We start from the raw sequence: 24,439 nt of genomic DNA, 5'->3' as shown, positions 1-24,439 counted from the left end.
CCTGCCAAAACCTTGAGTTTGGTCTGATGAGACCCATGCTGAAGTTCTAACCTACAGAACTGTAAAGTGATGAATGTGTGTTCTTTAAAGCCACTAATTTTGTGATAACTTGTCTTCTTTCTTTCTTTCTTTCTTTCTTTTTTTTTTTTTTTTTGGTTGGGGATGAGGGCAGAGAAATTTTAAAGTAAATTCCAGACTTCATGTCATTGTATTCCTACTACTTGATATATATATCTGGATATATTAATATCTTGTTACATCCGCAATAGTTATCACAGCTAACAAATTGAATACAAATTCTTTTCTCATTCAAATGTCCTCAGTTCTCTTGGCAAAATATTTTTATATTTGGTCTTTGAATCAAGATCCAAACTAAGTTCACACATTGCATCTGCTTGCTTTGTCTCTTCAGTCTCATAATCCAGAATAGTTCCTTCTCCTTCACCTGTTTCCTACTTTATTCATGCTATTGTCTTATTGAGGAAACCCAGTCAGCTGCCATGTAGAATGCCCCATAATTGCTTTTTTGTGGGGTCATTTAGCTTGTTCTTCCATTCCTTATGCTATAAACTGGAGAATAGTCCTAAAAGTTTGATTGGATTCAGGTTTATTATTTCCTTAGTCTGTAGCCTAAGTGGTGCTGTCTATTTCAGATTGCATGACATTAGGCACACAGTTACAGATTGCTCCAGTTTTAGTGGTACTAGTGATCAGTGAGCTTAGGTGGTAACAGTCTGATGCCCCCATTATATACCTTCTTATCAACTTTAATTTTTGATCTTTGCCTGAATCAATTATTCTAAGAACTGAAGTGAATTATTTTCTAATTCTATTTTCCTTAAGTATGAACTATAATTTTCTATAAAGGAATGTTTTTTCAAGAAAGTATTTGTAACATGCTACTATATTTATTATATATATGAACAGAGAGAAATATACACATATATTTTATGTATAAAATATGTATTACTTGTATTACATATATATGTAAAGTAATATAAAGGATAAACCAAAACATGAAAAAAATATAGATAATGGGAGTAAATAGAGTGAAGGGAATAGGGGCAGAATCTAGACTTTTCTGAATATTCCTTGCTTGCATATTTGAAGTTGAAATTATCCAAGAATTTTATACAGTTCTGAAATATTTTTAAATTTAAAAGGAAATTTATAAAGATTGAAAAGATAATCCCAAAGTACTGAATTTAACTTCATATACAATTGGTGGTTTAACCATACAGAGAAGAGTTGACACAAATGCCTTTAAAACACAATGATCTGACTTACTATTCCTAGTGAGATGTATTCTAAGGGCAAAAAGAAGTTTTCAAAAAATCTTAAGCTGTTTAGTCATATTGTTTATAATAGCTTTGGTATTACTAATTCTAAAACTATATATATATATATATTATACATTATATATATATAATGTATGCATATTTGATAGTATATATTATATATAATAAAAATAGTAATCAATATTATTAGAACCAGTATTTTCAGCATGAGATAAAAATATAAAATAGATTAAATTAAATAAAACTCTGTTATCCTAAATTAAACTGAAAATACGAATATGAAAGAAAGATATAATTTATCTTAAAAGTAAGTATTTCCTAACTCTTTTAAATAAAAATCCTGGAAATAATGATCAACCCAATTACAGTGACCACCCTTGCTGTTAAGACTAGAGTTTCTAACTACCATTTTTCTCCAAAAGGAACTGAATATTTTTAAAGAAATAAATGAAATCAAGTTTGAGGTGGGAACTATGCAAGATAAGCCTACATCTTGTCAGATCAAAAGCAACGTAGCTGTCAAAAAACATCTGACGTAATGTCAGAAGGACTCAAGAGCCACATTAAAGCGTAACAAATTGAAAAATTAGAGCATTAATAAAAATAATAATTTCAATAAGCCAAAACCACATCAGAAAAATAGAAACCCATTGGTTTATAATAATCCTCTTTATTATTTTGTTGAGATTAAAAATAATTTTACTAGAGGACAGGGAACATACCCTGTACCTTTCTCAAACACGTCATGCAGATACTAATGGCCCACACAAGCATCAAACCTGTCATTTCAGTAACAGGGTGCCCTAATCCAGTGATTAACATGTGTTTTTTTATGATGTGATGCTATCAGGGTGTTTGCAAGCTTCTTTCTTAAGATTATGCAAAAATCCACTTACTTAAAAATCAATGCTCTAGGAACTTCAGTTTGTGAAACAAAGACATAACAAAATTTGAATGTAAACCCATATAGTTTTGAACTTAAAAGTAGAAAGTTACTGAGTAGAAAATAGTTGTAGAAAAAGTTTATTTTTTAACTTGTACATAAGTTTTTGACTTTACATCCAGCCTTTCTCCAGTAAGTTTCGTATAATAAGTATAATTTCGTGATACATAAACAGACCTATGTATTACAATAGCACCCAAGGGCATCACTGTAAAAGAATTGATATCTATATAAACGTGCATAGAGCACAACTCATTTTTCACATATTCTGCTTAAGAAAACAGGATGTATATAATGTTTTTTTTATTTTCAGTCATAAACCATTACTTGACAGTTTTGTATGTTGAGGGGGGATTAGATGCCAGAAAAAAGGAAGGAAGGAAGGAAGGAAAGAAGGAAAGAAAACAACAAAGAAGGTTAGAAATTCTCAGAACCCCCAAATGAAATAAAAGTAGGAACAAAGAAAGTAAGGAAAGATCAAAATAAACTTAGAATTAAAACATGGCTTTGATCCTAAGGGTTTCTGCCATGTCCTAGAGCCACTGAGCTTCAGTGTCAATAACTAAATGGGACATGGGACAAGCCTAAGACTGGCCGAGGTAAACAAGCTGAGAGGAGAGCCCCGCAGAATGTAGACAACCAAAGAATATGTAAAGGATCAGCAAGAAAAATTAGAATCTTCTGAAAATTTGTAACTATTAATTGGTTATGACATGGATTAATATATTCAACTGCAATGCTGCTCATGTAATTTGAAAATCTTGAAAACAAGAATTTAAAGTTTTCTTGTGTCAAAAGTGACCTGGGCAGCAGGAGCAAACATGAATATCTTTCAAAAATCTCACTTTAACCCAGTTCTCAAAGTATTCCAAAAGGGTCAAGATAATGAGCACTTTGAAGTTAACAGTTACAATGTAGACAAGGAAACAAGCATTAGATGTGAAAACCAACAGAAACAGAACTGTAAATTCATCATATATTAGATGTAGAATATAAAATACTTCTGAGTATTAAGACTAGATAAAGAAAATGCTGTCTTAGATCAGGTTCCCTAGGAATAGAACCTGAGTCAGGGATTTGAATAAAAATGTTTTACTGAAGGAAATATCATAAAAAAATTGTGAAGGAGAAATTGGAAAGGGAAAGTCTGAGCAAGTGTAAAATTCAGGTAAAATTCTAATTTTGGCTTAATCCACAAATTAAGGATGTATCTGAAGCATAATGTGTGTGCATGTGTGTGTGTATGTATCCTCATTCTTTTTTCTCCTTCTACTTGTGTGGAAGTTATACATTTATTCTCTGTTATTTTAATAATCGCGTTGGCTATTTTAATATGCATACAAGACAAAGACAAAATCGATAGCTACTATTGGCAAGGATCAGGAACAAGGGAATGCTCATGTGTTACTGGTTGGCGTGGAAACTGGTACAACCACTCAGCACTTTCAGTGTTTTATGTCCTGGACAAACTTTTGAATGTATGCACTAAAAATGTTAATAGCAGCACTGTTGCAATGTCACAAATATTTAGAACAACTCACATCTTCATTAGTAGTAGAATGAATTTATAATTCCAATTATACAATAGAATACTGAGCAGCAGTGAAAATGATTGAAAGTTATGTGCAACAAATGGATGAATCTCTAAAACATAGGATGTTGAGCAAAAGAAGCAGAAGAAGATATACAGTATGATTGCATTTATATAGAGTTCACACACAGGCAAATTTAGCTAATAAATTTTCATGGGTACATACATAGTCACAAAACTTTGAAGAAAGTAAAGGAATAATTAACCCAAAAAGTGATTATCTCTGGATTTGGGGAGGGGTGGAATGCAAGTGAGAGGAAGCAAGTTTCTAATGCTGTTTCTTCACCTGGGTGATGAGAGTGATGATTATGCTTTGAATAGTTTTCCTACGTAATTTGATATAATTTTAATGGGATTAGCATGAAGTATTTTAGAATTTAAACTTATAAGCACCTTCATCCACCTTCCTTACTCAAACATCTAGTCAGTAACCCTCTGATATTTCTCTCATAGTTTCACCTTTAATCTTTCATCAAAAAAGTTACAGTCTGTAATTACATATTATTTACTTAGGTGTGTATACATTTGCTCTGTTTCCTCACTAAGCTACCTGTTCCCTGAGAGCTGAAACCATGTATTTTTTGTTTACCACTGTGAGGCTCAAGAACAGTTTCTTCTGCATGAAGTCATGTATAGTCAGATTTTAAGGTTTTGACTATTTTTCCACTTATGAAGATGAGTTTTGCCAGAAGTGGGGGTGGGAAGCTTTTCTAAAGCAATTATGCAGCCATTCAGTTAAGTGAGATAACATACAAATAGAATAGCACAATCCATGGTTTGTGGGAAGTATCTGATAAATATCAGTAGTCGCTGAGGTTGGTGTAGGAGTTCTGCATCTTTTTAGTTACCTCTGCTATTCAAAGTGATTGGTTAAGTTAATTTCATCCAAATTTATTTCATCAGAGGTAAGAATTACATAGTCCCTCTTTCTTGCTGCTTATGTGTACAAATGTAAAATATTTTGTCAACTCATGACTAGTTGTGACAGCATCAATAGCTGAAAGCTAGGGACGTCTTACAGGGCTGAGTGTAACTGTGGTTTTTTTCATAGTGGATAAGAAAGGTCCATAGATTTGGGGGAGGGGTTGAGAGATGAAGCACTCATTTCCTAATTCCAATCCTCAACCTCAGGTATCTTGGAGTTTCACTATTTAGAGACAGAATAACAGCTAAAGTCTTTTATCAGGAGAAGTTCCCATTAAACAAAACCAAAATATTATGATAACATTAAATAAGGAACACGAAAATGGATTGAAAATGGATTAGGACCCAAGAGTGGGTGAAGAAATCAATTTAACAAGCTTCAACCAACATTTGCTGTAATGAGATAAAATAAAATAATAAATGTGAGAACACAGGCAAATAATTTATGCAACTTTTGGTTTTGTAATATATACTATTTTTAGAATGAGATCTAAGATGCTGTCTATTCACTGTGAGAATCATGGTAATGTCAGGAATGGTAACATGAAAGAATGGCAAATGGAATTTTAAGAAGCTGTTGAATGAAAGTTGAAAGACATTTCTTCTTTCACAGATATTAATGTATTGCAGCCAATGAAATAAGGCATATCCACTAAATAAATACTAGTCTCTAATATTAAATGTATTTCTTGGTGCAGATTGTGACCAAAACATTTGAAAGCCTCTTCCATAGAAAATGTATTTTCTGTTCCTTAGATTGGCGTTAGATGAAACATTGCAAAAATCATACATGCAACAGACAGTTCAGCTACAGTGCCTGTAAGAAACTATTTGGTAAATTAAAACTAAAGTAATATTTCTAAAATTGACACAAAAATTTCACCATCTATGATGAAGTTGTCAGTTAAATTATAAATTAAATCAACAAAAGCATTTTATTGACCATGAAATATGACAGCTAACCAAGACTGTGTGCATAATACTTGCACTAATAAAGACTTTGATCCACCAAACACCAAGAAATGGGACAGCCATATGGATTTCTCAAGGCCATAGACTCAGAAAAATTGTCATATTTTTCTGTAAAGTATACAATTCATTCCCAGTATGTGTAATCATGTTTTAAATACTTGCAATAATTAAGCCTTGAGTAATAGTAATAAAATAACCACAGCAGCTTTCCATATTATTTGCTTAAGTTGCCGCTAGTTTTTTGCTTCTGCAGAGTCAAGTGCAGAAGTGAGCAGGTTGATAAATTTATAAACATCATGGAAAGAATTGTAGAGAGGAACTGGAGCCACTCGGATGCCATTTGGTTCCCGCTTGTCACACTGTAGGGAAAACAAGAAATAAAGCCACGATAATGTTAGCATTGTTCACATAATGGAAATCTATGTTCAAGATAAACTTACATAAAACATTCATACTGATTTCCCTGAAACTTAATATATAAGCAGGTTTTTTTTTTTTTCATTTTAGGTAAAATATAGTGTTCCTAAGTTATTTGCAACTCTCCTCTTAATAATGATTACAATATTAATGGGTTGATACATGAATATCCAAAGTACTTTCCTGAAGTCCACTAAGCAATCGTCTGTTTTAAACATCCAGTAGACTGAGTATGCAGTGTTTCTGTGGGGAGAGACTAGAATCCTTGGACACATTTCAATGAATGAGACCTCACTGAGATCGGGAGAGTTTTAGTCAACTATATTTCCATTGAATTAGTAATCCCTAATCTCACGAATTAGGTTCAGATAATTTGGCTTAGTCTCAAGATCACTATGACTATCTTTAAGAAACTCCCGCTGTAGGATAGACAAGATAATAAATGGTTTATGTGTGCTGGCACATTTAATTCCACAACGACTTTTGAGGTGAGTATATATTTGCACCCTAAAAGCAGATGCGGGATCTCAAGCCAACAGGTGTTAACTAACTTTCCCAGGAGCACATGGCTTGTAAATGGTAGAGCTTGATTTGGAATGCTGATATTCTGATTTGAGCCTCCAGAATCTGGGGTGACCTCTCCCAAAGATTTGCAAGGCTGCACGAGTGCAGCAGTTCCTAAATTACATCATCACCGGAAATAGTTACATTATCACCATTTTTCCTGAAATTACTCACTGAACATGTTTTAGTCCTCTTCCAGAGACTAAGAGGGCTACTTAGGCCTAACAGTTAAAAAAAATTCCATACAATGTTAACACTCCTAAAATGTGTCTACGTTATCTTTCTTGACTAAAGTGGTAAGGTTGAAAATAACTTAGTTCAAGCAAATAACCAAGTAAGGCTGATTTCCTTTTTTTCCCTCTACTGTATTGATAACGTTCTTTAATTCCATTTATTCAATAAATACATAATGGGGTTTTTACTAAATTTTTTTCTGCTCAAACTGTAATGAAAAGAATGGATAAATTAAACAAGGCTTGTTTCCTGTAACCAAAATTTGTGGTATCTTCCCTTTTATCCAAAATAGCAGATCTCTGTGCCTTCAGTAAGCACAGTGCTGAATATTTAGTTGGCACTTAATTTATCTTCGCTAACCGACTGATGTGAAATAACATGGAACATTGAATAAGCGAAACAATCCAAATTTTATCCTCAACATGCAATCCATAGAGAAAACCTGGTAGCAAAGCAAGACATATACTTACAACCACTCCTCTTTTTTCTAGTTCTTGGTAAACATAGTTCATTGGAACAGAAAATGTTAGGGTTAGCTGGCAGCCGCGATCCTCTATACTGGATGGAGTAATTATGTTCACAACTGTTTTCTTGGTTTCTGCCTTATCCTGGCTATAGTGATGCTTGATCATGTATTCCAGATAACCAGTTAGCAAGATAGACTTTCTCCTCAGTGCTTTCATAGTTGCCTGCCTAAAGATCTGCAGGATGAGAAACAATCAGGTTAACAGTGTCTTGATTTCTAAAGAAGCAAAAATTAACTGTAAATCATGCATTAAAAAAAAAGAAATGCCCACTTTTGACCTTCCCAATAAAACATCCTGTTTTAGATAATCTTTTTTGTAAAAAAAAAATGTCCTCTTCTAAATGTTTTTCCATTCAAACTGAACGCAAAGCTTCCATGACAGAAAAGTCGTACAAATGTCATTTAAACAATACGTGTGAAAGCTGAAAAAAAATAAGTTAACATGATGTTCTTCAGAGTTATTTTAAATTAGCTTTATTTAATTAGTAAAAGTAAAGCATACTTTAATAAACACATTTAAGTATCATAAATTTAAAAAAATATTCCCCAAATCCATTTTATACAATTGTAATCAAGAAAAGTTTTTTCTATTCTGATACAAAGTTTGTTTAGTTCACAAAAAGTACAGTAAGAGCTAAACACTTATGTGGAGGGTGTTACCAATATTATCATTGTTTTACCAATTCTTAAATCTCCTCACGTTTAACAGTAGGAAAACAAGCAGTTAAATAAGAATGGTAAGTTTTGTCAAACAGAGAAGCAGATGATGTTAGGTAATACATTTATTAGTACTGAAGCCATTCGGTCTTTCTCTTTCTTTTTTTCTTCTTTCATATTTTTTTTTTCTGCTAAACTCTAACACTGGTGTGAAAATACTGCCAGCTGCTGCCTGAGGTGTCTTATATTAAGATGAGTGACAAGGGCACACAATAACGGGTGTTGCAACATTAGGGGTCAGAACAGGCATGATTTTCTAGCTTATCTCCTAAGGTCAAGTAGAGTTTAAAAATATATCCTACATATAAGAACTGAATGAACTGCAAACAGAGCATGATGCACTGGCAGGCCACTTAACGTCCCTATTCTGTATCATGCTATGCCACAGAGCAAAAATAGGGTCATTTGGTGATATCTATATATAAAGCCTATGAAAATAGTTTTTTCTGTATATACGCATGGCATGTGTGGGCAGGCATTCTAATAAGACTCAAATCATTCAGGCATAGATCTTTCTCAATCTATTGCATGGAGGCTGTGGATTTAGCCAAAGGAGATGAGAGTTGTATTGAAGGTAACAGATTCAAAGGAAGAGAAGAGAATCAGGATAGAAAGGTATCTGCCTCTCTCCCTAACCGGACCTCACAGAATATGTCTGCAGCCTGAGAAGAGATTAACTGCAAACTGAAGCTGAGGTCTTTGATTAAGAAGGCAGCTGACATCTTCAGTGCAAACAATACTGCTGTAGGACTCAGGTAATCCCAGTTACAGAAGTTTGGTAGGAGGCATCTCTTTATTTCCTTGAGTAAAACAAAATGTCAGTAGATCTGGCACAATGAAGACTTTAGAGAGTATCTCCAAGTTTTGGATCAAGGGAGCCTGGTCTGAGAATCAACATTCTCATAGAGGGTAAGAGCAGGGACAGGTAAAGTGTGCACAATGAAGACTTTAGAGAGTATCTCCAAGTTTTGGATCAAGGGAGCCTGGTCTGAGAATCAACATTCTCACAGAGGGTAAGAGCAGGGACAGGTAAGGTGTGGCCCACCAGCAGCTTGGCTGTCAGGTGTGGAATTCTAACAAAACATGATAGGAATCTTTCCAGCTTTTCTTGGAGATTAATGATAATTTGAGGCTATTTTAATTATTTAAATAATTCTAGCAAACTTTCTGGATCTGCTTTGGGCCCCTTAAGATGCCAATGGGGACAATGTGTAAAGTAGTACTTTAAAGAAATTTCATTTGTATTCATAAGTTAGTAAGACTTTGGGGAATATAACTTAAGTTTATTGTTTTTTTAAAGGAAGTTTTGCTTTTGCAGATTTAGTAACAAGAAACCAATTTCTTTTTCATGACAGATATCTCAATTTTAGCATATTATTACTCTTTGTTAGCAGTAACTTTTAATTGTAAAAAAGTTTTCCACATTACAACTGCAACAAGGCAAGCAGCATTTTAACTTCTCACAGGTGTAAAAATCTCTTCTGAGGCTTCACATAAAAATATTAAGACGGACTAATCAGAGTTAACAGGGATACAATACAATAAATGTCCTCCTTTTTTCCCCTGTTCTCATTATTGCTATGCTTTCAATACTGTGAAAGAATTTTTTTTTAATTAGTAAAACTTAAAATTGTAGTTTGACAATATTCAACTTATAACAGAATTCTTGGCAGTTTCCACTACATAGGTTACTTTTCTTACTAAATAAAATAAATGCAAAGCTAGAAAAGTTAGATAAGTTTAAATAGGGAAAAATAAGTACAGCATGATGTTTTCAATTCTTAAGTTCTTAAAATTGGCTCCCTAAAAACTCTGAGGAAATACAGAGAACATTTCTTCTGACTTGCCTTGTAGTTTAATTGAATGCCATAATTTTATATTTTGAAGCTATTTATTTAATTATATATTTATGTACTGAAAGGGTCTAAAATTATCTACATACAATTATGACCCTTATTCCTACATACAAATCTGACCCTTCAAAATACAATGTAAGTGTTGTTTAATTTCAAGTTAGTAATTGGAAGATTGAAGAGACCTCTCAAGTAATCTGATCTAAAATCTTCATCAAAAATTGAGGCAAATGAATTCGAATAGTTGTCAGTTGTGTAAGGTCACACTTAGTGTTCCAATGAGGGATAGAGTATTTACCTCCTGGTTCCTACCTGCCTGCTCTTTCTCTTGATCCAAAATATTTTTAAATTTGTTGTATAAATGCTTAAATAGGCAACAGTATAAAGAAACAGTTTGAAACTGATTATAAGGTGCTATTTTTCACGGTATCAATCAGTCAATCAAATACACATTAATTATAAACAATGCAATAATTAATCTTTTTAAAAAATTCTTTGTATTGCAAATCTGAAATCATATCCATGTACATTGATTCTTAAGTGTAGAATCTCTCCAGTTGGCATTTGACTATGTATTTTTTGAAAGGGAAGTAGAGACAACAAAGAGAGGTAGTTTGGTTCATGTATTTATTTCTTTCATTTACTCAAACTTTAACTACCTATCTCCTATATGCTTAACTTTTAAATAAATAAGGTTGTTACTGAATCAGTTAATTCATTGACAGTTACTCACAATGCAAACTCAGAAATATCGAGAAAATATAATATTTTAACAGTTAAGTAGAGGATGGGAAACAATCAAATGTATTATGTTGTAATTTCAGAATTTTGCAATTTATTATGGGGAGCAAGAATTTCAAAAACACTTTCTTCAACATAAGACTTGAAGATACTAAAAGCTAACTTTGGTTAAACATAGCCACAACAGAGAGTGACTTAACATAGTATTTCCAAGAGGCTGCAAAGAAATACTTAAGTGATAAGAAGTTCCAGAGAAATATATATATATATATTCTATACTATCACGAAGATAAGGAAAATCTGAGGAAATAACTTTAAGTACTAGTTCTTTCTACAGTATGCCTTGGTGCCTTTTTTTCATATTATAACTCATCTTCTCCCTGATATAAACTTGCAAAGTAAGCAAAATATTATTTTCTTTTAAAATGTCTAACAGAAGTTTTCCTCAGATTAGATGTTTTAAAAACAATTCAAATACCATTATTTGATTTTCCATGCATATTTCATCGTCCCATCCAACCCCAGCTCCAAAAAAAATTTTTTTAAATATGTATCTCTGCCTGAGAAATCTTGTTACTGGGTCTATTTAAATTAAAAACAAAAAACAAAAAACAAAAACCTGCCAGAGTGAAAATAGCAAAAGCTCCATCTAGTGGTCACACTGAGTAGGTGCTCTTTAAATTAAGATGAATTGAGTTGCTCACTACTATCTAGTGGCGAAGCTTGATAAAAACAAAGGAACTTGACACTGCCATCCAGTGGCCAAAATGATAAACTGCTACGAGGTTCCCAGAATTCTAGAATTTTAGGTTTAGAAGAGATTTTGGAAGTCTTTACCTAGTCACTCATGCTAGAATATGTGACAACAGAATTTCCTAAACTAGATGATTTTTGGAGGCTTTAAACTTTTTTAAAAATCAAATGTTTATTTGAATAGCTATGTATTTAAAATCTCTATTAGGAACATGTATATTTTCTTAAAACATACTTAAATGTATGTATATAAAATATGTATTTCCTTAACATATGTATTAATACTATTAAATAATATATAGTTATTAACAACATATATATTTACTTGGATAAATTTAGTCTTACTCTGAAATTAATGAATATCTAAAGAATTAGGATATATATACATCTATATGCATTATATGTGTATATAAATGAAGAGATACAGATATAGGTAAGTACCTAAATATATAGAAATAATAGACATACACATGTCTAGAAAACCAAGCTGATTCCTTGGATATTATTATTTAGGGTGAGATTAATTTTAAGTAAAAATATGAATGAACTTGAAGAAAAATATTGAGCTGACAGTAGTAGAGATTACACATGGATATTCTTGTATAAAACCCCAGTAGGGGAAAAAAAAATCCACCCTACCTCATAGGACAACCTTACTCAATCTTGGGTTTATTCTGACCATTCAAATTTTCCTGCCCCACCCCCCAAAGCAAGTCTTCCTACAGTTTTGTCACGTGGCACTTTGTCAGCATATTGACTCACAGAACTAGAAGAAACAGAGTCCCCAGTATCACTACATCACCTGACACACAATACTTTCTTAATAAGTGAGTGTTAGTGGGTGAATTAATCAAGAATTAAATACTGCTTGCTTGTTTTGTTTATACAGAGACCAATGGAAGATTCAATAACTTTTTCAAGTTCACACAAATTCTAAGTGGAACTAAAATTATGTTTTCCCAGGTTAAGTCCCATTGAACATTTATTAAGAGCCAAAATGTGCCAAGCCTTATGCTGGCAGCTAGTGATATAAAGAAAAGGTAATGTTAACACACAGTCACTGTCCTAAAGGAGAACACTGCCCTTTGTCTGTTTATGCACTGTGCATATTAATCTAGCTGATTAGTAGATAAAACACGACCACGTGTCCTAATCAGGTAAAGAGAAAAGTAAACTTGTGAGAAGGTTGCAGCATAGATCACTTACCTCTAAACTAGCATGTAAGGAACAGACCAACAGAATGGGAGGATTTGAAATTCGGAATCCACTGACCCCAGGGATTAATTGCAATTCTGGAAAAAATTAATGTTATGCCATTTTAATAGAATGTGCCTTAAAAAGTATCCTTCATGGATTTTTTTTATGACAGTAAGTAGCAGAGAGAAAAAATATAAAAGTTAAAAACTTTTATTCCTAAGATTTCTAAGATATTTAAGAGAAATTCCATGGACGTAGAATACTGACATGTTTCTCCTTCACCTGTAATTTCCACCTCCTCTTCCCCTACCTTCGTAGTAGCCTTCCAAAAATGGGAGCCTTTGGACACAAAACTCATCTGGAAACTTTTCTGGATCCCATCCTCTGCTCTCCCCATCCCCAAGCCCAGCATTCCTTGTTCTGCTCCATGCTTTGCCCTTCTGTTATGAAACTTTATCAATGAGAGGAAAACATTAAGGTTCAAATGGCTTGTAATTGTAATGTCACTCAAAGGCAGACATATGAATGAAATGACTTATGAAGGTGACTTTTAGCACTAGGATTACTAGGTCAAGTGGCTTCTCTTAGGGAAGGAAGAAAAAGGCTTTAAAAAATGATCTTCATAAATATGATATATTAAAAAGGTAAATTAATAGCAGATATTATCCTAATTAGAATTAATTAGATTGAATAGTTGCAAGTTAAATTCAACAGAGTTAAATTTGCCAGGGGTCAAATTAAAACTATGACTAACTAAAAGAGTGAGAGAATTTTCTGGGTCTTACAGATTTATCTAATCCAGGGTTAGTCAAATGACATCTTGTGGGCCAGATCTGGCCCACTGCTTATTTTTGTAAATAAAGCTATATTGGAACATAGCCTCATTCATTCATTTATGTATGTCTCTGGTTGCTTTAGCATCATAATGGCAGAGTTGTGTCTTTGCCACAGAGACAGTATAGCCCAGAAAGCTTAAAATATCTCCTTCACAAGAGATCCTTCACAGAAAAACTTCGCCCATCCCTGATCGAATCCAATTCCCTCATTTACAGATAAGAAAACCCATTACAAAATAACTGGTATAATAACAGAACTTATGATTTCAGCAGCCAAGAAAAAATACAGGTTTCCTGATTTAATTGGAACAGCCCTTCTTGATCCTTTGCATCTTGGTTGTTGGAAATGTGAGTTTATTTAAAATCGTATCTCAGGGCAGGAAGCAGTCTGAAGGATCAAGTTTAAGTTGAACTCTCAAAATATTTAGGAAGCTTTCTATATCCCATGTGATAGATGAATAAAGTCACTCAGGAAAAAGAAGTAGAGCAGTTTGGGAACCCCTTGCACATGGTGTACTTTCATTTCTACTCACTGGGGTTTCACTGTCACTGTTTGGCATGTGGCAAAAACCACAAAAGGAGAGAGATTTTAGGAAAAGAGAGGGATAAGAATGAACATTTATTAAATAATATGTTACTTGGTTTACAGCTTTGAACTTGCCTTACCCTCAAACCATACCCTGAAGTAGATACTATTATTCACACTAGGTATGTGTGAGGAAAAAACAAAACCTAAATCCGAAATTTGTGCAGCATCAGAAAACTGTTAAGCAGCAAAGTGGGACTGATATCTAAATCTCTCTGGGTCTGACTCCAAACCAACAATTTCTTCCTGTCCTCACTGCCTGAAGTTTTGGGGACTCTATATTGATGTGATCTGAATTCTGTACTTTAGATTTCACTTCCTCCTATTTCCCTACAAAGGGGTAGACTCAAAACCATGCTAAAATCTATGAATACTTAGTCTTACACCGTGGAAATGTCATTTCTTATTTTAAGAATTCTCAGTGGCATTTTCAAAGTGCAGTCTTCATGAGGCATGCATAATACATATCATACAAAGACAGATGAAAATTGTATTAAAGTTAAAATAAAAAGACTTGTGAAGTAAAGTTGAATACACTTACTGTTATCCATCTTAAATCTGGTGCTTAGTTCATGGCCAAACCATCCCACTAACCTAAAACATAAATAATGACATTAGATATTTTAGTCTATAAAAATAATCACAATTAATATAGGACTCTGGGGCTTGCATATTAAAATCATTTGTGATAAGAGTTATCAAATACTTAAGCATATGAATGCTATATGATATCACAAGGCAATTAGTATTTATAACCTTCTCGAGAATGAGGCTAAAATCAATTTATTCATATTACCAGTTAATATTATCTTTGCAAAGTTAAATCATCTGAAGATCTGTGACCTTGTTCTTATTGAAAATAAAACAAAATGAACAAATTTTTGTTTTTAGATTTTAAAACAAAGGTGAAAGCTCAAAAAAGAAAAGTGATGAATACTATAATGTAGTTTTTGCAATAGGATCCCTAAAGAGAAATGGTATAAAAATAACCTACATAATTGTTGAAAATTTTTGGATTTTTTTAAAGAAATTGGTTACTGTTAGATTTTAATAAGAATGTTAATTGGCCAGACATAAAATACAAGATATATAGGAAAAAATCATGCACATGTATGTGTGTGTGCTTATTAGATGAAAAAAATTACAAAATAGTATAAACAAAAATATAAAATTTGAGAGAGATACAATATTCCTAAAAATCAATTCTCCCTAAATAAATTGCTAATTTTAATACTACGAAAATTAAAAATTCCAAGGCACTTTTTTTTGGAAGTTGGCAAAATGTTTTAAGTTTATATAGAATATAAGTGAAAATAATAAATTTTGAAATAGAAGAATGTAAAGGTGAATATGCTCTGTATTATATAGCATATTATCAAATCCATTAAATGAATGAGCATAGTAATGTTAAAAGAAGCATCAGATAGAAAATATAAAAACAGTCCTCAAATCATACAATTTAATAAGTGATAATTGCGACATTTCAAAAAATGCAAAGATGAATCAAATATGTTCACATATTTACATGGTTTTAAAAGAAATATTTCTAACTATGAAAACCAAAGAAAATATAAAGGAACTTGTCAATATATTCATGCATATTTGAAATTCTGTGTTAAAAAGAGAGAAAATTATAAGGAAAACCAATGATGGGAAGAAGGAAGCTATTTGCCACCTTTAAAAGAGTTTTCACCAAGAGTTTTTTCATCAGAGAAAAGGCAATGCCACCAAAGCTACACAGCCACAGGGCATGGATAGAGCATTGATAAAGAGAGATATGCAAATATGCCATGAATTCATGGAAGAAACCCTCAATCTCTCAGTAATAATTAAAAAATATGAAATAACAGAGATGAGACCATACTTCACATATCAAATTGGCAAAGTCATTTAAAATGTAGATGCCTATTTTCATCAAGGATTCAGTAAAAATGAAATAAATTTTTGTCTAATAATGAAAATAAAATGTAATAAAACCTTTAGAGTACAGATTGAAAATATAAATTTAAAATATGTATAGTTTTCTGTCCCCGTACTTTCATTTGTTCCAATTTATCCAAAAGGCTATTTGGATTATACTATTCTGAGTACACTGAGATGTGTGTTCTAGGACAATGAACACAATGCTGTCTACAGTGTCACAGCAACCCAAATATCTTGTGATAGAGAAATAACAAAATAAATTATACAGCTTTCGTATGATGGAGTATCATGTAGCCTTTATCAAATCTTATTTGAAAGATTATATATTCAAAAGGAGTAAAATGGAGATGACATTTATAGTACGTTTCCAACTTTAGAATAAAATATACTATATGCATTTATATGTAATTATGGCCAGAATGTTAAAAATTTTAATTTCTGCTTTATTCACATCCAAGCCAAACTTGGACTTAATGGAGAAACACCAAAGGAACCCTCATTGGTACTAAGACTTTGCAGCTATAAAAATTGGAAAAGAGGTAGTAAATTACCACTTCTTTCAAATTATCCAATTTTTGTATCTGGTATAAACAAAAAGATAATTTAGCATGGCAGTCTGGCACAAAGTTAGTATGAGAAATAAGCATCTGAAATTTAAAATTGCAATAAATTGATATATTAACAAGAAATGTTCCAGGCCTACAAAAAGAAAATTTTAAAATACTCCTGAATCTGAACAAGAACAAAAAGACTTGAATAATTTTCAACATCAAGAAAAGAGTCAGTTCTCCTCAAATTAATGTGTAAATTTATATAGCCCCAGTAAAATATACAAATAGATTTTGTTTTCATTTGGTACTTGAAGCTGATACTAATGCCATATGGAAAAACAAACAAATAATACTAAAAATTCCTAAAAAATATGAACAATAAATTGAATATTTCTACAAATGATTACATACTATAAAACTTCAAAATGAAAACAATGTAGTACTAACAAATCACTTAATATACAATTCATCATATTAGTAAAGCCAAAGAGAAAGTTATAGGATCATCTCCATTATACAAGGAATCATAAGAGAAAGTTCTCTTAGGTGACAATCTATTTTTTAAAAATCATTTGCAACTTATATCACAAGAAGTTAATCCTTCTAGTATAAAAATATCTTGAAGTCAATAATGCAAGAATAACAACCCAAGAAAAATGACCAACATATCTGAATAGATCATACAGAAAAGGAAAATGGATCTTAATTTTTAAAAAAAGAGCTCTCCACTCACTAATGACAAGACAAATACAAACTAAAACTATGTTGAGATACCATTGCTTGCCTTAGATTGGCAAAAATTCAGAAGTTTTATTAAGCACTCTACTGGTATTAACATGTATTATAAGAAACTCTCATGTGTTATTGTGGGAAAATATATTATTAATGCACCCCTCTAGAGAACTAATGAGTAACAGCTATGAAGTTTATAAATACTTATACCCTTTGACCTGGCAAATTCAATTCTGTGAGTTTACGCTCCAGAAGAACTTGTACAACTATGAAGTGAATTATTTGTAAGTACAAACATTGCATCCCTTTTAGTAATAGTCTAAGATTGAACCTAAAATTCCTTCAATAAAAGGCTAGTTTTATAAATTATGGTAAATCTATATAATAAAATATAGAGTTGTTACATCAAAAGTGAGTGAGGAAGAGTTCTATGTCCTGAAAGGGAATGATTACAAGAGACAAGAAACCAAAAAATAAAGATATAGGATGGAATGTATAGTACCTTTTATGAATACTAAATAATTAACTTGCTTATTTTCATTTTTCTCCCCCAACTGGAATATAAGCTCATGAGATCAAAGACTTATCTCTTACAGTTTGTAGAAGAGTGTAATGTGGATGATGTGCTGTGTGGTTAAAGACTGGTAGAGGAAGCATGGCTCAGGGCAGCTGAACCAGCATGGTGATGGTCAGGTGAGGCTCTGACCAGGAAGCTGAGCAGAAGGATGAGTATATTTCAGCAAAAGAGGAAGGAAAGATTGTTCCAAATAGTTAAAGCAGTCCATTCAAAGGTCCAACACATACGTAGGCTGTGGGGGCCCATTCCCCACCACCTCCTTTTTCCACTCTTACTTTTCTTTTTGTGTTATACAGTGTGACTTTAAGTGAATTCTGCTGAGTTTTTATTGAGTGTACTAAATTTCTAGGTGTACACTTAATACTCAACTTAAGAATTGGTATCAAATATTTTTTTTCATACTAAAGCGCTTAAACTGATTAGAAAAGTAATGGTCCAGTTTGGATTCTGCTTCTGCTATATATGACAGTTTAAGTCACATATTAATCGCCAACTTCTCTTGAGTTGAAAAATTTATGGCTTCAGGGACAACTACTGACATAATATTGTTTGGAGAAAAGTGTTTGGGGTGGTTAAAAAAAAACCTTTGAAGGTATACATTTAAAAATTCTCATCCTTCGCAAATTACTAAAAAATTTTTTTAAGGTGCATCAGTAAGTTTTATTCCTTCAGGGTCATTTGTTAAGTGGAGAGCACCAGAGGATATGTAGTACTAAGACTCCTTTTAGCTTTGAATTCCAAAACAAGTATTTGAAACTTACAGCAGAGTCAGTCATCTTTAAAAGCCAAGGCTTCTGACTTGCAATAGATAGACATTTTGGAATTCTAGTCATCACGTGTCTTATTTAATAGCCCAGCATAATGTTTATGCTGTAAGCACCAAAGAGAAAAGGGAATAGAAGAAAGAATGAACCTAACCCATGAATAAAATAACATTTGTGCTTGCTGAGGAATGAGAAACTTCAGAAAGGCAAGAGAAAGATTAGATTCATATTCCTAATACAGAGCCAGCTGCACGCCCTACCCTGAGTTAAGTTCTAGGGAGTGGGGGTTGGGATGGTTGAGAGGTCAGTGGGAACTCCAGATATGTTTGCGAGGATCTAGTGATAGAAATTTCCTGAGCCATGTTCTCTCAGCACTCGGAGGCAATCCAAAGGGTTTGTAAAAATCCCTTCATGCCAGCTTGGTGCCGTAGTCTTCATATTAAAATGCTGGTAGAATGGACCTGTGTTTACAAACCCAAGAAACCCAAGAGACCCAAGAGAGTATCCTAAATGCTCCTAAATCCCTGTGCCCCCAGAGAAGGGAACTGAAGTGATTGAGAGATTCAGCATCCTCACAGGAGCAGGAGGGTTGAGATAAAGGGCATTGGGCCATGCATGGTAGTTCCACAGACATCTCAGAAGATGCAACAGTAATGGGTTCCAGGTTCATTTTAATGGATTCCAGGAGATGCCTATGGGCCAGATGCCCCTCCTTTACCTATGTCTGGGTGCTCTGTATATCACCCACCCTTGCAAACTTAGATGCTCTCCTAAGGAAAAAAGCACAAGAAAAGAACTCTAAACTGACAGAGGTTTAACTCTGAATTTACTGAGAAAAATAACAAAAATAACTAAGCATGCCTCAAAGTTACCAGATTGAATTTCCTGCATCAAATAAGTTAACAGATGAAAATAAAAAAAATAAAATGATTTGTTCACCTATGTTTATGGTCTGATGACATTTGCAGATGTAACTTTTAAAAAATTATCAAATTTCTGATGACAACTGGAATCAATAAAAAAAAATTGAAAGTATATTTATCAAATTGACACGTTTTTGTATTAATTATCCAGAATTAGAACCTATCTTAAGTTAATTTGAACGCAGAACCGAGCTATATCAATGAGTTAAATTGGGAAACCAAAAGCACCATACAAAGTAATTGTTAATTTGAGGTACTTATGTTTATCATGATGTATATATATTGAATACACATTTTTTGCAGCAGGCATGGAACTGTGCTGGGTACTGAGGGAAACTCAGTGTCACCTCTTCTATTGAGGCTAAAATCATGTCTTCATAAAAAAGAGAAATTAAGAAAAGAGTCCTAGCCCAAATGAATTACATTCATTCACTATTATTTAGAATAGAAACAAAGACTATTGTCTTATGTTATTTTTATCTTTTGAAAGAAAAGAAAAATACTACAGTTTGTTAAAGGGAATTATTTCTTCTGTAGTTACATATCAAAAAAATAACACGTGAGCCCTTTTGCATATAATGCTTCCTGTGGAAACGGATTCAAAAATTTCCTCTTGGCATTTTTTTTTTTAAAAAAATCTGAGGCAAATACAGTGGCTGTGAGACAGGGTAATGAAAAAAAGGCAAGTTTTTCCCCTATTTTTTTCAATGGGATCAAAATAAAAACTGGGGGAATATTTCAATACATTTTTCTTTTTCAGCAATTTTTTTTTCATTTTTGTGTGTTTGTTAAAAGACACAGTACCTGTCATTTCTGTTTGTGGTGTGACACTAAAAATTCAAGAGTATGCATTGTGATGATTGCTGGGTATATCTGACAGAAACATCAAAGACCTAGTGTATGCACATGGTATCATAGGAGGAAATAATATCTTATGCTTAAAAGTACTGACGTCGTGTTCATAACCCAAAAATGAAACAAGTGACTACACGAAGGGAAAATGTGTTCTTCTTCAGGGAAAAAATAACTTGGAACTGATTCCACAACTGAGGTCAAGGCACCCTTTTTTTCATGCTTTAATTCCTGAATCTATAGATGTATTTTGACTTTATAATCTGAAAAAGTACAAAAATGGTATGTAATTGTTTCTACATTGTCCACCTCATTATTTCATAACAATTTGGCTGTTTTGAATTTTTTCACTAAAGAAATTATACTTGCTATCCAATGGCTTAGTACAAAGACTACTGAGAGACCAGCCCCGCTGGAGATTCTAATTGTTTGCCGTCCATCACCCTCCCCACCACATCCATGTCACCCTGGGAGGGAAATTGTATAATCCCACAGGACATCTAAAAGTGGCCTAGCTAATCAAAATATTTGTTCTTATGCCAACAGGAAATCCTATTCAAAAGCCATGTTTGAGCAAAGCTTTTGCATAATGAATTGCTAAGGAAAAATGGGCAGAAATGGAGACATGTTTGCTGGAAAATGGGCGTGTCATCTTACTTAATCTTTGCAACAAACTCTGAGGTAGGTATTATTTCCATCATTTTAAATTTGAGATAAGTAAGGCTTATAGAGTTTGAGTGATCATCTAAAGGAACATAGCAAGTTAAGCCCATATCCTGCTCGTAAGTAAGCAGGAATGCTGACCCAAAGCAAGAAGCTGTGGTTGATAAAGCATTACCAGAAGGAAGCTGAAGGAGGGTGTTCAAAGCAAGTATCTTAACAAACCAATAAGCAAGTAGCAGCTGAGATGGTCACTCCCTAGAAACTGAGTGGAAGAGCAGAAGCTAAAAGTAGACCCAGATAAAGTAAAATAGTTTAATGGAAGTTAGCATGAAGGTAGAGTAGAGTTGGTGTTTGTTATAAGTGACTCTTTCTATCATTTATGTTACTAATGAAATTACCTTACTTTTATCAGGCTTATTAGAGTTTTTCTGTATTTCAATCATTGATTCCTCAAAAATAGTTAATGAGACACTTTGCTAGAAGCAAGAGATAGAAATAGTACAGAGAGCTAAAACAAAAATGGTTCCTACCCACAGAGTTTAAAGTCTTTTGGGTGTGGGTGTGACAGGGGGTAGAAACTAATTAAACAAATAATCAATTCAACAAAGGGTGGGTGCATGCCCCCCTGATCTCTGCCTCCTGGTGTTCATGTGACCCCTTCCCTCTTAACTATGGGTGGGACCTGTGACTCTGTGTCAAGAAGAATGGATTCAGGGGACATAGCAAAATGGAAAGAACTGAGAGAAGGAAAATGGACTCCAATCTGGGTGTTTGATATTAAACAAGAGTTAAGGGAGACAGTTGCTGATAGATTCTGTTAGGAAGGAGATACTGAGTGGAGTGAAACCCTGAAAGAAATGAAACCAGAGACTCAAGAAGGTGGGAAGTTTCAGCTTCATCAATATAAATGTTAAACTTAATAATAGAAGGAAAGTAGAGTAAGATAAACAGAAGAAAGAAGACAATGGCTCTTTTTAGAGGCTATTTACACCATAATTCTCTAACAATTAGTAGTAAATTAGGTCAGAGGACTCCAGAGCAAGGTGAAAATATATATGGCACTAAAGTCTAATATGTGGATGTGACAGTGACATCACTGAATTCAGTGATCAGAGCAGTTACTTGAAGAAAATATTCATCCAAACAGCTCAACAAATCATAAATACAAAGACTCTTACAAAAAAAAAAAAAAAAAGGAGGATAGAGGAGATTTTCTATGTTGTATATGCTTCAAAGTCCTGAGGCCAGTAGTGGTTAATTGCTTCAAACTGTCACCAATTTTCCTTATGATGTTTTTTTTCCCTTGCATCTTTATTCTGATATAGAATATTAATAATTACCATGTTCTTTTAATCATTAGTGGTATCTATCTTCAATCTTAATGTAATTCTAAATGTTACTTCTTCTGGAAATAATTGCAACTTTCTAAAATTAATTGCTCAATACTTTCACTTGATAAAAAATGTAATCATTTAAATGGCATATTACAACAAGAGACTGACATTTTCTTATTCAAATTTATTTCACCCGTAATTCATTTTGAAATAAAAAAGTCTTGGAATCTCTAATTCTGATGTTTTCAGGTTATTCTGGATATTCTCATGAAAAACAGTATCAATGATATACTTTTAATATAAAAGCTCATACTAATATAACTTTTACCATAACTAGATTAAAATTTTAAAAATCATTGTTAATTTAAAGTTAAAAAGGAAAAAGAATCATGTTTACTAAAATAATATGTTTGAGAGATAAAGTCTTTTCCCCATATTATGTTCCAGTTAATGGAAAGTGAACAATGTGAAACCCGGTGACTGACTTCTCAAACATTAAGCAAAGATCTGGTAAAAATAGTCCAAAAAGTTTGACTTAAGGATGTGTGGTTCTTCCTTATTTAGTTTCTTGTAGTTGTTTTATTAATTTTGAGAGCAACCAAGGCACATGTTAATTGAGATTTTATTATGAGTCAGACATTGTTCTAAACAATCATTTAATCTTCAGAAGAATCCTATGATGTAGATACCGTTATCATCTTTATTATACCACTGAGAAAAGTGAGGTTCCAAGATGCTAGATAAACAGTCTAAGATAATACAATTATTAGCCTTTGAAGCCCAAATACAGATTTAGGCCATTGAGACCAAGTATATTCACCAACAAATGCAAAAGCACCTGAGGCAGATTTTTTAAATGCATCAGAGATTCTTTAAAAAAAAAAAAAAGCAATTTTCCCTAGATTACTTAAATACCACACTTAGGGTTCTGACCTAGCCAGGCTAGATGACAGCCATATTCTCTTTATAAACAATGCTTTCCTCCCTCTCTTAAAACTGTTCGTTTGACTTTCTCTGTTCTTTATATTCTCTGTAGTCAGTTCCACTTCTTCAAAAATGCATGGACATAGGCATCTAATTTAGTGAATCTGAGTAAGCATATCATTCATATATTACAACCTCGAAGTCTTGACAGATGGAATGGGGGCTGTTTAAAGTCAAATAAAGAAATGATTTTTTCAAAAAATATCCATTCAGACTCAAAATACATTCCAGAAGACCTAAGAGAAAGTTAAATTCATTTTAAGATCCCACCACTTGGAATGCAGCAAAGGTAAATTTGAAATACAAAAGAAAGTAATATAAATAAAATCTTGGCAGGGATTCTAATAAACAGATATTCTAAAGCTAATGAAGTAAAATTAAAAACCATTAAATTAGCTTATAAGTAGCTGTTATCACAATAAGCTCATAAATCATTTCTGTGAACTGAATATGAACCATAACAATTAAGATGCAATCTCATCATACTTGGACTAGAAATTTGGATCTTTTGCCATCAAAAATTGAAAATCAAGCAGGGAGTTAATTTACTTAGAATGAAGATATTAACAGAATTTTGAGAGAAGGTATTGGAAGAGACCCAATAAATGATGAAAGTAAAGATTTTAATATGCTTTTCATTCTTTGAACATCATAAATTTCCTAAAAAGAGTTTCAAATAAGTATTATCAAATGGAAAGCATCACTTATTATAAAGGCATCTTTGAGGCACGATATTCAGATTCAGTAAGAGAAAGCCACTATGGAGCCACTGAATATGATTTTGGATGCTAAGAGTTATGAAATGAAATACCCAAACGTTCCTTGATCTCCTTAGCAATACTTTAATGGTAGAATCTCCAGTATGAATCCCTAAATATTTCATGCACTGAATTAATTTAACTTACTCTGCAAACCCCTTATCTCTCCTCACTCCATACCTCAGCAAAACTAAACAAAACAATTTATCCCAGTTTTCTTAGATTA

At 32.9% G+C, this 24,439-nt stretch overlaps 1 protein-coding gene across 2 annotated transcripts in view; it reads right to left on the bottom strand.

The window, feature by feature from the left end:
* Positions 1–2,305: 2,305 nt before the first annotated feature.
* The window catches only part of KYNU (kynureninase), a 90,609-nt gene continuing 68,475 nt past the window's right edge, over positions 2,306–24,439 (bottom strand). For both annotated transcript variants that reach the window (XM_074363588.1, XM_074363589.1), the window contains 4 exons: positions 14,694–14,746; positions 12,740–12,825; positions 7,414–7,644; positions 2,306–6,087 (listed from right to left, as the gene is read on the bottom strand). In XM_074363588.1, the coding sequence (XP_074219689.1) occupies positions 5,962–6,087; positions 7,414–7,644; positions 12,740–12,825; positions 14,694–14,746 (496 nt within the window). In that variant the 3' untranslated portion in view covers positions 2,306–5,961. The remainder of the gene's footprint in view (positions 6,088–7,413; positions 7,645–12,739; positions 12,826–14,693; positions 14,747–24,439) is intronic.

This window comes from Camelus bactrianus, chromosome 5, assembly GCF_048773025.1.
Source record: "Camelus bactrianus isolate YW-2024 breed Bactrian camel chromosome 5, ASM4877302v1, whole genome shotgun sequence".
In the NCBI taxonomy this organism is placed as follows: domain Eukaryota; kingdom Metazoa; phylum Chordata; class Mammalia; order Artiodactyla; family Camelidae; genus Camelus; species Camelus bactrianus.
The sequence above is the reverse complement of the archived record's forward strand: the minus strand, read 5'-3'. Positions and strand labels throughout refer to the sequence as shown.